The sequence below is a fragment of the Rattus norvegicus genome, chromosome 9 (genome assembly GCF_021556685.1).
Source record: "Rattus norvegicus strain SHRSP/BbbUtx chromosome 9, alternate assembly SHRSP_T2T, whole genome shotgun sequence".
Classification (NCBI taxonomy): domain Eukaryota; kingdom Metazoa; phylum Chordata; class Mammalia; order Rodentia; family Muridae; genus Rattus; species Rattus norvegicus.
The window spans coordinates 28983321-28998115 of NC_141542.1; the positions used below are offsets into that span (position 1 = coordinate 28983321).

The following is a 14795-nucleotide window of genomic DNA, read 5'->3' on the forward strand; positions in this document are numbered from 1 at the left end:
AAAAAAAGGTCTCATCAGAAGAAGGTGGGGGATAATAAACAGAGCCAATCTAGACCATTTTCCATCGCTCTACCCTTGGTTGGGTGGTGCTCAGACCCCAAAATAGAGGAGCAAGAGTCGTCTGCCCCTTGGCCACCTGGACAGTGTCACTTCAGTACTGACTGGCCTCTTATCAAGTGTGTGCACACTGACCACTGACCACAGCCAAGCACGGCCTCCAGTCACGCAAGCCAACTTCTCCAAAGCCTTGGTTCATTGAAACAAAATTTAAAAGTACACTCTACCTACCTTCCCCTGAGCTTCACGTGCTTCAAGAACGACAAAAACAGGCACGGAGGCTCATGCTGCAACCCCAGCGCTCAGAAGGCAATGGACTATCTTGAGCTGAGGGTCAGAGTGAGCCACACTGTGAGTTCTAAGCTAGCCTGGACTGAGAATCTGTCTGCAAACAACAAGAAACATCGAAACAGTGGTGACACTGCCAAAAGTGAGTGTACCTTAAGGCTTGGAACCCTCAGGAGGTGGGAACTCTATTGGAAAGTACTTAGAGCCCCCCAAATTAACTCTGGGACATTACATAGCGACTAAGAGCATTTTTTGGTAGTGGGCACTGAACCCCAAGTTCTGTACATGCTAGGTAAGGGTTCTGCTGCTAAGCTGTGTCCTCGGCCCTCTGGCTTGGTTTTAAAAACTGTCTTGTAGTGTTCCCTTGGAAACTGGTTGACCGATCCAACTAAGAGTATCACCTCAGCCTCCCATGTCACCACTAAACGAAATTAGAGAAAAATAATAATAATCATAGGGAAACAATGGTTTTGTCTTTTAGTGAAAAACTTACATTTTTCTTTAAGAGCCTGCCTGGGTTCATTTGCTAGAACACAGGCAGTTAACACAAACACCTTAGAAGCTGCAGCACGATGAAGGCAAGGCGGGAGCGAGACCACCCGCCCAGGAATAAAACTAATGTGTAAAGGTCAGACTGTGCTGTGGGCTAACCAGCCAGACCTACCTGGAGTCAGAACCCCACCCCCACCCCAAATCAAGACACCTCAGAAACAGACACCATTGATCATAGAAGGCCATGTGGAAAGGAGGAGCAAGAACCAGAAGTGAGCCACCAGGATGGCCACCCCATCACTCCACAGCACCAAACTCCAGGCTTCACTCAGGCACACCACCTGTGCTGTACCGCCAGCCCCTGTCACACCCGTGACTTAGTACTGGGCTACTAGACCCACAGAACATGCCTATCGAGACAAACTTGACCTCTTCCCTTCACACAACTTTATTATTTTCCAGACATTTCTTAAACAGCATCAACAGCTCCAAGGGAAGCTACCAGGGTGCACTCCGGGGGAGCCTATGCTTGCTATCATCACGGTTATAACTACATGGCAAAACCACACGCAGCCCCTGGCCACCGAACTCAACGTAAGCTAATCCATACTCAAATCAAATGCTTAATTTCTCCACTAATTGCACTTTCCATCTGGCCAGCCAGCTACTCCCTCCTAGTCTGTACAGTGCTCCCTGGCAAGCCGCCTTAGGGAACCATAAATAGTTCTCACCGGGCTTGGTGGGGGTCTTCAGGGTTTCCCGGAGTCAGTAGGAAATGAGAAACTAAGGGAGAGGCAAAGAAAGTGTGGGGCAGAATTCCACTTTCTCCACCTGCTTCCGCCTGGCTAGCCAGCTGCAGTTCTACACAGGAAGGTGCAGAGGCTCAACTGAACTTACTGCCCCCCCCACTCCTCAGATAAGAGAAACAGAAGGAGGGGGAAGCCTGCTCACAGGGATTTGCATAACCTTTGCAGGGGTGGGGTGTTTAAGGCTTCCCTAAAGCCAGTTCACCCTCACTTCCAATCTTCCTACAGGCCTCGGAAGAGAACGGAACCGTGAAGACACAGGTGAAAGCCATCTACCTCAACAATCCGAGACAGCAGTACGATTTTAAAGAAGAAAAAAAAAATTCTAAAAGGTCATTTTTGCTCTATTCTATGAACAGAGACAACCAGCTTTGTTCTGTTGGCTACCCCCCTCCATTTCCTGTTGCTTCCTCCCCCAAAAACTTTGTATTTTTGAAGCCCGTGTGTCTGCCCAGGTTTCGCTATAGGTTTCAGTGGGAGGCTGTCGGAGGGAGTGGGATGTACCTGGATCTGTTCTGAGACACAGGACTGTACAAAAGACAGAAATCACTACGGCCCAACCGCCAGGAAAGTACGCCCAAAATATCACAACCTCACGTCAACTGTGGGGGTTCTAGGAAAACACTTGTGGGTAAGGCTGACTTTGTGGGGAGCACACTGTGTGGGCAATGGCCTCTTAACCACTAACTAATACCAGGTGGCTTCAGACTGGCAGCCTGGAGGAGCCTCCTGAACCCTCCTGAACCCTTCCTGAAGCCCTGTTCTCTAGGGAGCCTCTGCCTCCCTAGAGAGGATGCTGTGAGGCACGGAAAAGCTCCCTGAGTGGTATCTCATCTAATCTCCACCTTAAAAGAAAGAGAGGAGCAAAAAGCAGACAGGGATGTCATCTGGCCGCCCTCTATTCACAGGGGAGGGTGCTGAGGCAGACAGCCCTGTCTCAGAGCTGGTTATAGCCAGACAGCACTGGGCCCCAGCTCTCTTGTCTTGCGGGGCGGGGCTTCTTAAGATCTTATCAAATTAACAAGAAGTAGGTGCTCATTAATATCAGTTCAGGGCTTCGCGGAGACGGCTCAGGGGTTGAAGTGTTCGCTGCATGTGCAACAGGACCTGAGTTCAGTCCCCGGCAGCCCCACAAAAGCCAGATGGAGCACCACACTCCTGCAGTCCCAGCTCCAGGTCCAGTGAGAACTTGTCTCTAAAATATAAAGTGGAGACACAACTGAGGAAGACACCAGACGTCAACCTCTAGCCTCCACAGACACACAGGCGCGCGCGCACACACACACACACACACACACACACACACACACACACACTAATATATTGACTCGGTCACACTGGACATTTATTTATTGCCCAGTTCACAGAATACATATGTTTGCTAGATACTAGAAAGTTCCACCTCCCAGGTGTATGTTTTAGAGAGTAGAGCCATCTGCCTGGCAGTGCACTCCGGTTCCTGACTATGCAACCCAGGTGTCCTTTCCAGATGCTGAGTGTGCCACCAACATCTGCCATCATTCCCTTCCACAAACCTGGGAGATAGGGTGGCGCTGTGCAAGGTGCAGGCCTGAAAAGGGAAGACTGAACCCAACCCGTCAGGAACCTGTTTCAGCAGGAGGCTTCCATGAGCCTTCCTTGCCTTCCTGCACCCACGTGTGCAACTGAAACATCCATCCCCAAGACTCTTGCTGGCCCTGAAAGTCTCTGATTCTAAAGATGGGCGCGGCCCTCCACCCTGACTACCACAGGGTTCATCCACTCTCGGTCCTCAAGGCCCTGCCTGCTCTGCCTGCTGCAGCTGCCCAGCACATCAGCCATGCGTAGGGCATTCGTCACTAAGTTATCTTGTCTCACTCACTGGAAGGAACTCTCTGTGAGGGCAAGAGCATGCTGCAGATAGAGCAGCATCCAGCGCAGGGTAAGGCTTTAATGTCTGCAGAATAAATGAAGGAAGGAATCAGTGAACTAAGATGTGAATGAATCAGTGAACCTGTGAATGAATGAATGAACAAATGAACGAATGAATGAATGGATGAGTGAACATATGAATGAATGAATGAATGAATGAATGAGGCATCGATGATGTGCCTTAAAACCAAGTTACTAAATTAGATCTTTAAGTTTCACATTCTCTTCATTGACTGAAAACAGGGGGCTTGGCTAATAAAGCATGTTTACAGATGGGATGACGGATAAGGAAGGAAACGGCTGTAAACCATTCAGGAGGTTGGGGACTCAGCCTGCTGCCAAACCTGAGTTTAATCCCCAGAATCCTCATGGTAAGAGAGAACCAACTGGCTTAGGTTGTCCTCTGACCTGGACATGCCTGCTGCGGTGTCTCACATGTCCACATAGATATACCACACCCATGTCCACATAGATATACCACACCCAAATGCCCTGGAACTAGTTTTCTCTCTCTCTCTCTCTCTCTCTCTCTCTCTCTCTCTCTCTCTCTCTCTCTCTCACACACACACACACACACACACACACACACACACACAAACACACATACATACACACAGACATATACACACAGACACACACACAGACACACACACAGAGACACAGATACACACACAGATACACACACAGATACACACACAGATACACACACAGACACACACACATACACACAGACACACAAACATACATACAAACACACAGACACACAGACACACACACAGACACACACACACAGACACACACACACAGACACACACAGATACACACACAGACACACACACAGACACACACAGATACACACACAGACACACACATACACACAGACACACACACATACATACAAACACACATACACACACATACACACACAGACACAGACACAGACACACATACACACACAGACACACACACAGACACACACATACACACAGACACACACACATACATACAAACACACATACAGACACATACACACACATACACACAGACACAGACACACAGACACAGACACACACACACACACACACACATACACACAGACACACACACACATACATACAAACACACATACAGACACATACACACACATACACACAGACACAGACACAGACACACACACACACACACACACACACACACACACACACTACACATAACTGTTTTAAGTACTCAGAGTGTATCTGGGGCCAAGCACCCAGCAACTGTTAGATTACAAGGCATTATTACATCACTGACAGACGCGTAGGACATACAGCTCCCTGATGATACCCTGAGAAGTTTCGGGCGAATCACTAGACTTGAGCGTGCGTAAGGGCCTCTGTCAGGGGCATGGTAGCAATCTGGGCTGCTTGCTTGGTGCTTTTTGATGTGAAATCTTGAGCTCACTCATCCAAGAGTTACTTTGTGGCCTCCAACGCAGCTGGCACACAAGCAATTGACCCTAATTAATTCCTAGTTCCTGCCCTGGGAGCTCACTGTCCAGGTGGGAGAGTGAGATATTGGTAAAGACGAAGAACGCCACTCACAGCAAGGCATGTCAGGGCTAGAGCCACCAGTCCGTGGGTGAACCGTTTGGCTCACAAGCAGGAAGGAGACCTGAGGCCCTTCATGTACCGCCAACGTCTGCGTTTCTTGCTACAATGTTTGAGGCCACAACAGTACCTCTACTTAACCTCGTGGTGGTCAGTGGGTATGACATAAGGAAAACTGGTTGTCAACAAAGTGAAAAAAATATTTTTCCCTCATTCTTTCTCCTCAGGGCTTAAACTAGGATCTCCAGAGGGTCACCGTAATCTCTCCTGATACCCACAGCCCCTGCCTGAGAAGGAACACATCTGAAGGACTGGGTGGAGGACAGAAAGCAGAGAGGAAGGCAAGACGGGAAGGCAGAAGAGGTGCAGAGCTCACCACACCGCCAGTTCCCTACAGAGCACCAAGCTCCAGGGGCTTAAAGATTCAGGCATGTGGAGGGTCTGATTAAACTCTGAAACCCACAAACCATTGAGCTCAGAGGACCCTGTGAGAACCTCCCTCCATTTATTTTATTTGATGTATATGTGTTTTGCCTATGTGTATGTCTCTATACCTTGTGTGCATCTGCAGCCCATAGATGTCAAAAGTGGATTAAAGATTTTCCAGAATTGGTGAGTTGCCATGTGGGTGCTGGGAATCAAACCTAGGTCCTCTGGAAGATGACTGTCTCAATCAGGGTTTTACTGCTGTGGACAGACACCATGACCAAGGCAACTCTTATAAGGACAACATTTAATTGGGGCTGGCTTACAGGTCCAGAGGCTCAGTCCATTATCATCAAGGTGGGAACATGGCAGCATCCAGGCAGGCATGGTGCGGGAGGAGCTGAGAGTTCTACATCTTCATCTGAAGGCTGCTAGCAGAATACTGGCTTCCAGGCAGCTAGGAGGAGGGTCTTAAAGCCCACACCCACAGTGACACACCTACTCCAGCAAGGTCACACCTTCCAATAGTGCCACTCCCTGGGCCAAGCATATACAAACCATCACAAGGAGCCAATGCTCTTAACCACTGAGCTCGCATGCATGGGAAAATCACTGGGGCAAAAATCCAAGACCCTGAGGGGCAGAGACGGATATGTGCAGTCTCTCCCCCTTCTCTTAAAACATGCCCCAACCTTTATATAACTTTTTATGATTATACAAAACAGTAAATGTTGGGTCTGTTTGTCTTGTCTTTGTTTTGCAGTGTTAAGGAACAACCTTTGCACATGCTGGCTACAGCCCTAGGCCAGAGGGTTTGGTTTTGTTTTTGTTTTTTAACATTTCTTTATTAACAGCACGCATGTGTAGGTCAGAGCCCCTCATGCACGAGTTGGTTCTCTCCTGTCGCTGTGTGTCTCGGGGATTGAACTCAGGTCAGCAGGTTTGGTGACAAACGCCTTTACCCATGAAGCCATCTATCTCTTCAGCCCAAGGCAAGATTATTTTTTTAGGGCAGGTTTGTATTTCTGGCTGGCTTGGAACTCACTATGTAGACCAGGCTGTACTTGAACTCTCAGAAAGCTACCTGTCTCCCAAGTGCTGGGATTAATCTGGGTATTTAAAGGCTGAGAAGACTACCTAGGAAAACTTAATGCGGTAAAATCTTGGAAAGACACCGTCTGGGGGGACAGTGTACACATACTCAGATCTCTACAACGTCCAATGTCCCCAAAGAGATAAGTCAGGGCTGTTTCCAAGCCACACAATTCCTGTATATGTGTCTGTGTGTGTGTGTGCATGCATATGCGTGCACACGTGTGAGGCACGCACACATCAACAACGTGCCTCATGCCATCCTCTTAACCCCCTTCAGCAGGTTAGCCCTCCTAGTCTCCTATCCCACTCCACCCCAGCCAGCAGGGCACAGAGCAGTGAGGTTAGCCAAGGAGGCATGGATACCTTCCACATGTACACGTCTTGCCAAGGACTTCCTAAAGTGACCCCCCACATGCCCAGTGATTCTAAAACACAGATATCGCTTACACCATTTTATAGCAAGGAAACTGAGGTTCAGGGCCGCCCAGCGACCCTGGGGCCTGGAGCTAGGAATGCAGCTCTGGCGTCAGCACAGCTGTCTGCAGATGTCTCGTAGCCCCCTCGCCAGCTGCAACCACGACCAATAATAATGTAGGATACCAAGTTCCCGTCAGCTTTCACTTAGATTCAGGTGGAAAGTGAAACACACTGCCAGTCCCAATTTGAGAATATATAAATATGAATATTTAATCACTAAAAAAAAAGTAAGAAAAGGGAAGGGGGAGGGGAGACAAAATGCTCAGCTCTCAGCAGTTCAACCCTCATTCAGTGAGGCAGAAATAAAAAGCGAGCCTGCCCCCAACACATTGTGCTTTAATGAAAGCACCGAGCCGATCCGCACTCCCACCCACCCCAGCCCACTTCGTTTAAATTTAGGCAGCCACCAGGCACACTGTACCCAACCGCATTCTCGCAGATGAAGTCATGAAGTCCTCAGCTGGGGCGCCCACACCTGTGTGAAGGAAACCGGGGCAGGCCGGGCACACGGGGCCAGCCTCCCTGGGCTAAAGGGAGGACTTTTAAGGGGGAGGGGTGACCTCGGGTAGGACAGCCAGCTTTGACTCTCTGGATCTTAACCACTGTTGTAGAAAGTCAGGGTGACTACGGGGATGACCAAGTCTGTCATAGCTCAAGGGCATCTAGGACTCCAGCCACCTGATGGAGTGATGCAGTCACTCCACACTACAGAAGGACAGCAGCCCGAGGGCTGGTAGCTGCGGCTGCATGAGGTGGTGTGACCTCAGGGCTGTTCTCCCTCGGCTCTGGACTTCTGTCAGTACTGGGCTGACAGTCTGAAGGAGAGGCGTAGGAAGGCAGACCCTGCACCTTACAAAGGGGATTTCACAGCCAATCCAGCTTAACCATCTCTGAGTCCTGATCCCTTCCTTCTGAGGAACGACACCCGAGGTCCTCTGACCTCCACACATAAGCACGAACACATGAGCACACACACACACTCATACATGCATGCATTATTTTCTGTCATTCTTCCCTCTTGGAGATGTAGGCTTAACAATTTAATATACCTAGTCTTTCACTTTTTCTTCTTTAGAGCAGCGTCTTAGCCCAGGCTGGACTCAAACTCGCCATCCTCCCGTCTCTGCCTCCTCCCTACATCTCGTTTCATTTGTTTATCTAGTTTTAGGGGGGTGTTTTGTTTTGTTCGGACAGTCTGCTGTAGCCCAGGATAGCCTTGAATTTACTGTGTAGCCATGGCTGGCCTTGAATAGCTGATCTCCCTGCCTCCCCTGCAAAGTGCTATAATTACAGCCGTGTCTCCATCACACTCAGCTCCTGATGTTTTAAGCGTGATCTCATCAGAGAGAAGGGACAAGAAATACTGTCCGCCAGTCTTCTGGACAAGGCTGAGGCAGGACAGGCAAACAAGCTAGCTGAACTTCACCGAAACCTAGGTGAAGCGGCCCTTCTTCAGGCAGAGGCACTGAACACCCCATGAAAATGGAAAATACAGAGAAGCCCCACTTCACGGGAGGCATAGGAAGCTACTCAGTGCTCTCTGAGACCTGAGGGTTGACTGTGCTGTTTGGCCAGTGTGTGGTTCCAGCCCCTGCAGCCAATGGCCCCTCCCACCTTCTCAGCAGGCTGCTCCCAGGGCTGTGTGCTGAGGAGTCCACAAGAACCCAAAAGCAGAGCCACAGAGAGTCAGAGAAAGCAGGTTTTTCAGGACAGAAGGAAACCAAGCCCCTGGGGTGTGGAGACAGATGATTTGATTACTCCGTTTCAGTGCTGGACTCTAGACCATCCCGACTTCCCTCACGCTGACCCTAAATGGATACTTAGAACCCGAGAGCGTACAAACGCATCCACCCATCCCACACCACAAACACCACACACACCACACGCACAGCCGTCAAAGCCCCAAATGCTGACGATCCGAGCAAACTGTGACTAAAAGTGAGATACAAATGCTGCACTAAATTATCCAGGCTACGGCCCTAAGAAGGGAAAATGACAGAAAATACTAAGTTTACTACTTATTAATGGTTGTGTTCATGTGTTTGCATGTGCGTAGCCTTGGATGACTGTCCTCGTCCTAACTTCCGAGATGGGGACCTCTCACTGGCCTGGGTCTGAGCTGATTAGGCTAAGCTGGCGCCAGGGGTCCTTCTGTCTCTGAGCTCCTAGCACTCGCATTACAAGCATGCATCCCCAGGCCTGGCTTTTACACCAGTGCTGGGACTCGAACTCACATCCTCCTGCTTGCACAGCAACGCACTTAGCCACCTGAGCCAGCCTCCCAGCCCCAGAAAAAACTAAATGCTTTTGACTGAAGGCCAAAGGAAAGCTGACAGAGTAACAAAAATGACGAACACTGGGTCCCGGCCCTTAATAGCCCAGTGACCTGGGCCCTTCCGAGCTTCCTCACCCCCAAGAGAGTGTCGCCAAGAGCATATCATTTGAAACCTGCTCATTACGTTTCATAAGGAAACCCATAAACTGACTTCCTCAGAAGCCATGGCTGACAGGAGGAGAATTTTAAGTCCCCCGAGCACTGGAAAGACCCAGACCTGGGAAGAAGCCAGCAGCAGCACAGGAGCTTGGCTCTCCCTGTTCTTCTCTGGACCCCTGAAGCAGGAGTGAGGTCCTGGAGCCCCTTTGGCCACCTCAAAGACAGTGAGAGCTACCTGAAAAGCTCTGGGCACTGCCTTTCTCTTTTGTGCTAGAATCACAGACCCCAATTTAGAGATAGAAGAACTCCGTGCTTTTGGAGTCTAAGATTAACCAAACTGCAGGAGAGGCTGCAAACTAAATTTACACGGAATGGGGGAGGGGAGAGAAACGCGTGGAGGACATCTTGGGTGGGGGGAATGATGACAAGAAATTAGACCTGAGACCTAATTAGGCCTGGGGACAACACTTGACTGTGGTGACAAGGTGACAGCCTGGGTGCTATCCCTGGACAGGTGTTCCACAGGATGGTTCTTGTCAGAGGATCCAAAGGCAGGACAGGGATACTTCACAGCCAGACTCTAGAATTACAACAGTGGGGCCGCAATTATCAAATGCTTAGGAAGTTTCGAGCACGGCTCCTTTCTGCCGGGCAGACGGACTCAGCCCTCTGCTCCAAAGTTCTCCAGACTCAGGCTACATCCTGGGATGAGGAAGCCTCTCCTCCCACTCAGCCAATAGCCCCTTTTCACTCCTGGACCACGTGTTCCGACTTCCTGCCTCCCTTACTCCGTGCTCGGAATCAAACCCGTGGCCTGGTGTGCGCTGGACAAGTTTCCCACCTCTGAACTTTAGCTGCAGACCAACAGCATTCCCTTGTCCAATGAAAATTCAGCTGTGCTCAAGAGATAGCGAGCAAAACCGACCTCCAGCTCAGGAGCCTGTCTCCATTAGGCGGGAATGAACCACCGTTCGCGTGAAGCCTGTCCCTACTTGTCTGTGGGAGCCCAGTGGAATGCCGGCATCGATACCTGGAGGGTCCTCCTAAAGAAGGCCGAAAACGGCAGCAAAGTCCACATGCGCAAATCAGGATGTTTCCACGGCTGACAATTAACCGAAAAAAAGACACTGGAAAACAAGCCCATGTTAAGCGCACTGACTGCTCTTCCGGAGGTCCTGAGTTCAATTCCCAGCAACCACGTGGTGGCTCACAACCATCTTTAATGGGATCTGATGCCCTCTTTTGGTGTGTCTGAAGAGAGCACCAGTGTACTCATATAAATAAAGTAAATTAATTAAAAAAAAAAAAACCCTAGGAATAAACCTAACCGCACGTACGAAAGATTTATATATAGGAAGCACCAAAGCTGGGTAAAAGAAATTGAAAATAAGGAATAGAGACAGCCCATGTTCACGAATCACAACTGCTCCTGGGGCCAGCGAGTTGTCTCAGTGGGAAAAGGTGCCAAGCCTGACAACCTGAGGTTGATACCCAGGACCCCCATGGCAAGAGAGAACCAACTTTTCCAAGAACCAAGTCCTCCATCCTCCACGCGCCCATGCCCTCATCCCACATAAAACAAAGAAATACGTTATGAAAATGTTATAAGAATTAATACCGTTAAAATTTCTGTACTCCTCAGTACAACTGAGCTGCACTGGCAGCTCTCCCAGACACCTGGGTTCGATTCCAAGCACCCACATGGTGGCCCACAACCATTTGTAACTCTAGTTCCAGAAGATCTAACGCCCTCACACAGACAGCCATGAAGGCAAAACACTAATGGGCATAAAAACTGATAAATCTTTACAAAAACTGTACTGAGCCAGACATGGCAGGCACACCTACAGTACCTGCACTCAAGAGAGCTGAAAGGGAGGTGTTCCTCAGTCTAAGAGTTCAAGAGCAGCCTGGGTGATAGAGTAAGGCCACCGTGAAAAACAGCAGCAGCAGCAGCAGCAGCAGCAGCAGCAGCAGCAGCAGCAGCAACAACAACAAAAACCAACGAACCACACTGCTCATGCAGTCACAAAGTTGCAGCGTCATTCTTTACAGAAACCGAAAAAATAAATCCAAAATTCACATGGAATTACAAAAAAATACCAAGCAGCCAGCACAACCACTTCTTTTCAAAATATACTATAAAGCCATAGTCATCAAAACAGCATGGTACCAGCATCAAAATGGACACGGCGCCTAAAGACAGGAAGCCCAGAAATAAAGCCAGCATCTGTAGTCAATTGATTTTCCGCTAAAATGCCAAAGACACGCAATGGTGAAATGATACTGTCTTTAGTAACTGTTCTGAAAGACTGAAAATACACATAGAAAAATAAAACGAGCCTTTCTCTTTAAAATAAATAATAAATAAATGTAGAGAAGGAAGAGAAAAGGAGAAAGAGCAGAACAGGAAGAGGAAGAGGAAAAGGAAGAAGAGAAAGGGGGAGGAGGCAGCAGAAGGAGGAAGCAGAGAGCCTTGGAAAGGACCAGAAAGAGAAGTCTGAGTGGTGGCCCCGCCCCTGCCCAGTGTGGACGTCAATCAACTCCAACCCTGCCCCAATCCCATGAGCCTCAGTGTCTCCCTGCGACTCGGGCTGCCCTGTTAAGACTCCCAGAAACCCCACCTTTGAGGAAAGAGGGCTCCTCACAGACAAACTGCTGTTTTCCAAGGCCCGGTTATTTTCCAGGTGGTTCTGTTTTTTATAGTAGGTTGTCTTTTTTTTTTCTTTCCCAATCCAGAGGAAGAGAAATTAAACGCAACGTGTAGAATTTTTGAAAGTAAAACGCAAATGAAGAGGAAGTGTGTCCCTCTCGTGAGTTTCTCATTAAACCGACAGCTGAAGTTTAGTCATCAGGAAGCACTCAGAAATTCATTCCCGGACAATCGAAGATCAAGAACAGGGCCCGTCGCAGCGGACGAACCTGGCCTTTCCTTACTACCGAGCAGGGCAGCTGGGTTTGCTCTCAGACCTGATCCCACAGGCTGAGTGCGGACGACACCAGCGTCAACCCATACCGAGGAAGGAGCCTTCTAAATGGCCATGGCGTCAAGATTCTCCACTAAAACACTGGGAGCCAGACATAGTGGTAGACCACTGTCACGCCAGCACTCGGGTGCCAGGGGGAGGAGACTGTCTACAAGTTCCAGAGCAGTTAGGAATATATAGTAAGACACTGACTCAAAAAATCTCAAAACAAGACTGAGGGCAGGTTCAGTGGGCAGGGTGTGCTGAGCAAGTTAGGGCTGGAGTTTTGATCCATAAAACATAAAAAAGCCAGGTGGGTGTGATGGCCCAGCAGGGAAGATACAGAGACTGGGAGATCCTCAGAGCAGGGAGCTCAGGGTTCAGCAAGAGACCCTGCCTCAGTGTATCCAGTGGAGGGTGACAGAGAAAGTCAGCTGACATTAACCCCGGCCTCCACTCATATGTGTACATGTGCGTATGCAGCACACACATATGTGTGCATACGCAAACACACCTACACATGCACACATCCCCCTCCCACACCACATACACATGCATACGCAAGTCACATAACTGCACACATAAACCACAGGAACACTGAAGTCTGTTGAGATGGTCTCTTCTACTGGGACTTGAATCCAGGGTCTCAAATATAAAAATCAAGACTTCTGTCACTGAAATATATCCCCAGCCATGTGTGTGTGTGTGTGTGGGAGGGGGGTCTAAGTTACCCTAGCCATGTGTGTGTGTAGGGGGTCTAAGTTACCCTAGCCATGTGTGGGTGTGTGTGGGGGGGTGTCTAAGTTACCCTAGCCGTGTGTGTGTGTGTGTGTGTGTGTGTGTGTGTGTGTGTCTAAGTTATCCCCAGCTATATGTGGGTGTGTGTGCGGGTCCTAAGTTACCCTAGGCATGTGTGGGTGTGTGTGGAGTTCTAAGTTACCCTAGCTATGTGTGTGTGTGTGTGTGTGTGTAGTTCTAAGTTACCCTAACCTGGCCTGGAGCTCTCTCTGTAACCAAACAAGCCTTGAAGTTGAGGATTTCTTGCCTTAGCTTCCATGTAGCTGGACCCCGGGTCCAGTAAGCTCTCAGCTGTGCCCCTGGTGTAGTGCCCCAGGCCTAATGGTGGTGTGAAGTTATAGGAAGTCACCAGAAGTTGCCCTAAAGGAATGGAGGAAGAACTCCAGGGTCACTGACACTAGTGCTAAGGCACGCAAGCCTGTCCGGTAGTGACAGAGGGACAAGGGGATGGGGGCCATTTCCCTGTCCTGATGTCAAATTTTCACCCAGTGCTTATAGCTGGACATGACAGTGAGCAGTCGCCGTTGGCCTTTCCATCCCTCAACACAGCCCTCTGGGCACCGGAAGAGGCTAGAGAGGCTCAGCAGTTAGGAGAATTGGCTTTTAACAGGGGACAGGAGTTCAATTGCCAGCATCCACACGGCAGCTCGTCACTGTCCCTAACACCAATTCCAGGGTCTCAACACCCTTCTATGGCATCCTCCAACACCAGACACATGCATGGTGCACATATGTACCTATAGGTAAAGCACCCACAATAAACATAAAATAAACCTTTTAAAAAATAACAAACTTTCAAAAGAGGCCCGAGAGCCCCACAGTGAATGGATCACAGGATTGGAACATTCTAAAGTTCCAGGAGTCTTTGGGATGCAGTGGCAAGAAGATCGCCTCTGAAGTTAGTACTGACTTAGAACCGTGATGACTTGGCAGAGCCAGCCACCGTGGGCACACTCCTCCCCACTCTCCCCTACACTGAAAACAGCTCCCTTTAACAGAGGTCACGGGACCAGCATCTTTCGGGTGGCCCAAAATATTCCTGGTCCCAGGGACAGACTATATCAGTCACCCAGCCAGCCACGCCCTGACCACTGCCCCATCCCTCCACTAGGAAGAACCAGGCAGAAGGGCTGTGCTCAGCTCAGCTTGTACAACTCATATGGTGGATTCACACCTGGCACGTGCACAGAAGAAAGCGTTTAGCCATTGGATAGCAGACGAGGGTGGCCCCTCTCCTGTAGGATGCAGAGGGCTTGCACCCCGCTTCATCACAGGGGCTTCATGTAACACAGTGTACGCCACACTGGCTTACTGTGGGGTGCTTGTGGGCTCGCCTATGACAGAGGCTTACTGGGACCTGCAGTGGGGACCATACCCTAAGGAAGGTAGGGCACTGTGACACGTGGGAAGTCAAGGAGAGGAGGCTGCGTTCTCACAAAACTGTGACAGCCGGGAT

General features: G+C 49.6%; 2 protein-coding genes across 48 annotated transcripts in view; both read right to left on the bottom strand.

The window, feature by feature from the left end:
• The window catches only part of Trerf1 (transcriptional regulating factor 1), a 226699-nt gene that overhangs the window by 160140 nt on the left and 51764 nt on the right, over window positions 1-14795 (bottom strand).
• On the bottom strand, window positions 4010-4816 carry LOC148003619 (uncharacterized; the record flags this gene model as incomplete). The annotated part of the gene is made up of 1 exon (XM_087567930.1): window positions 4010-4816. A coding segment is annotated over one exon (705 nt), but the record flags the coding sequence as incomplete, so codon positions are not given.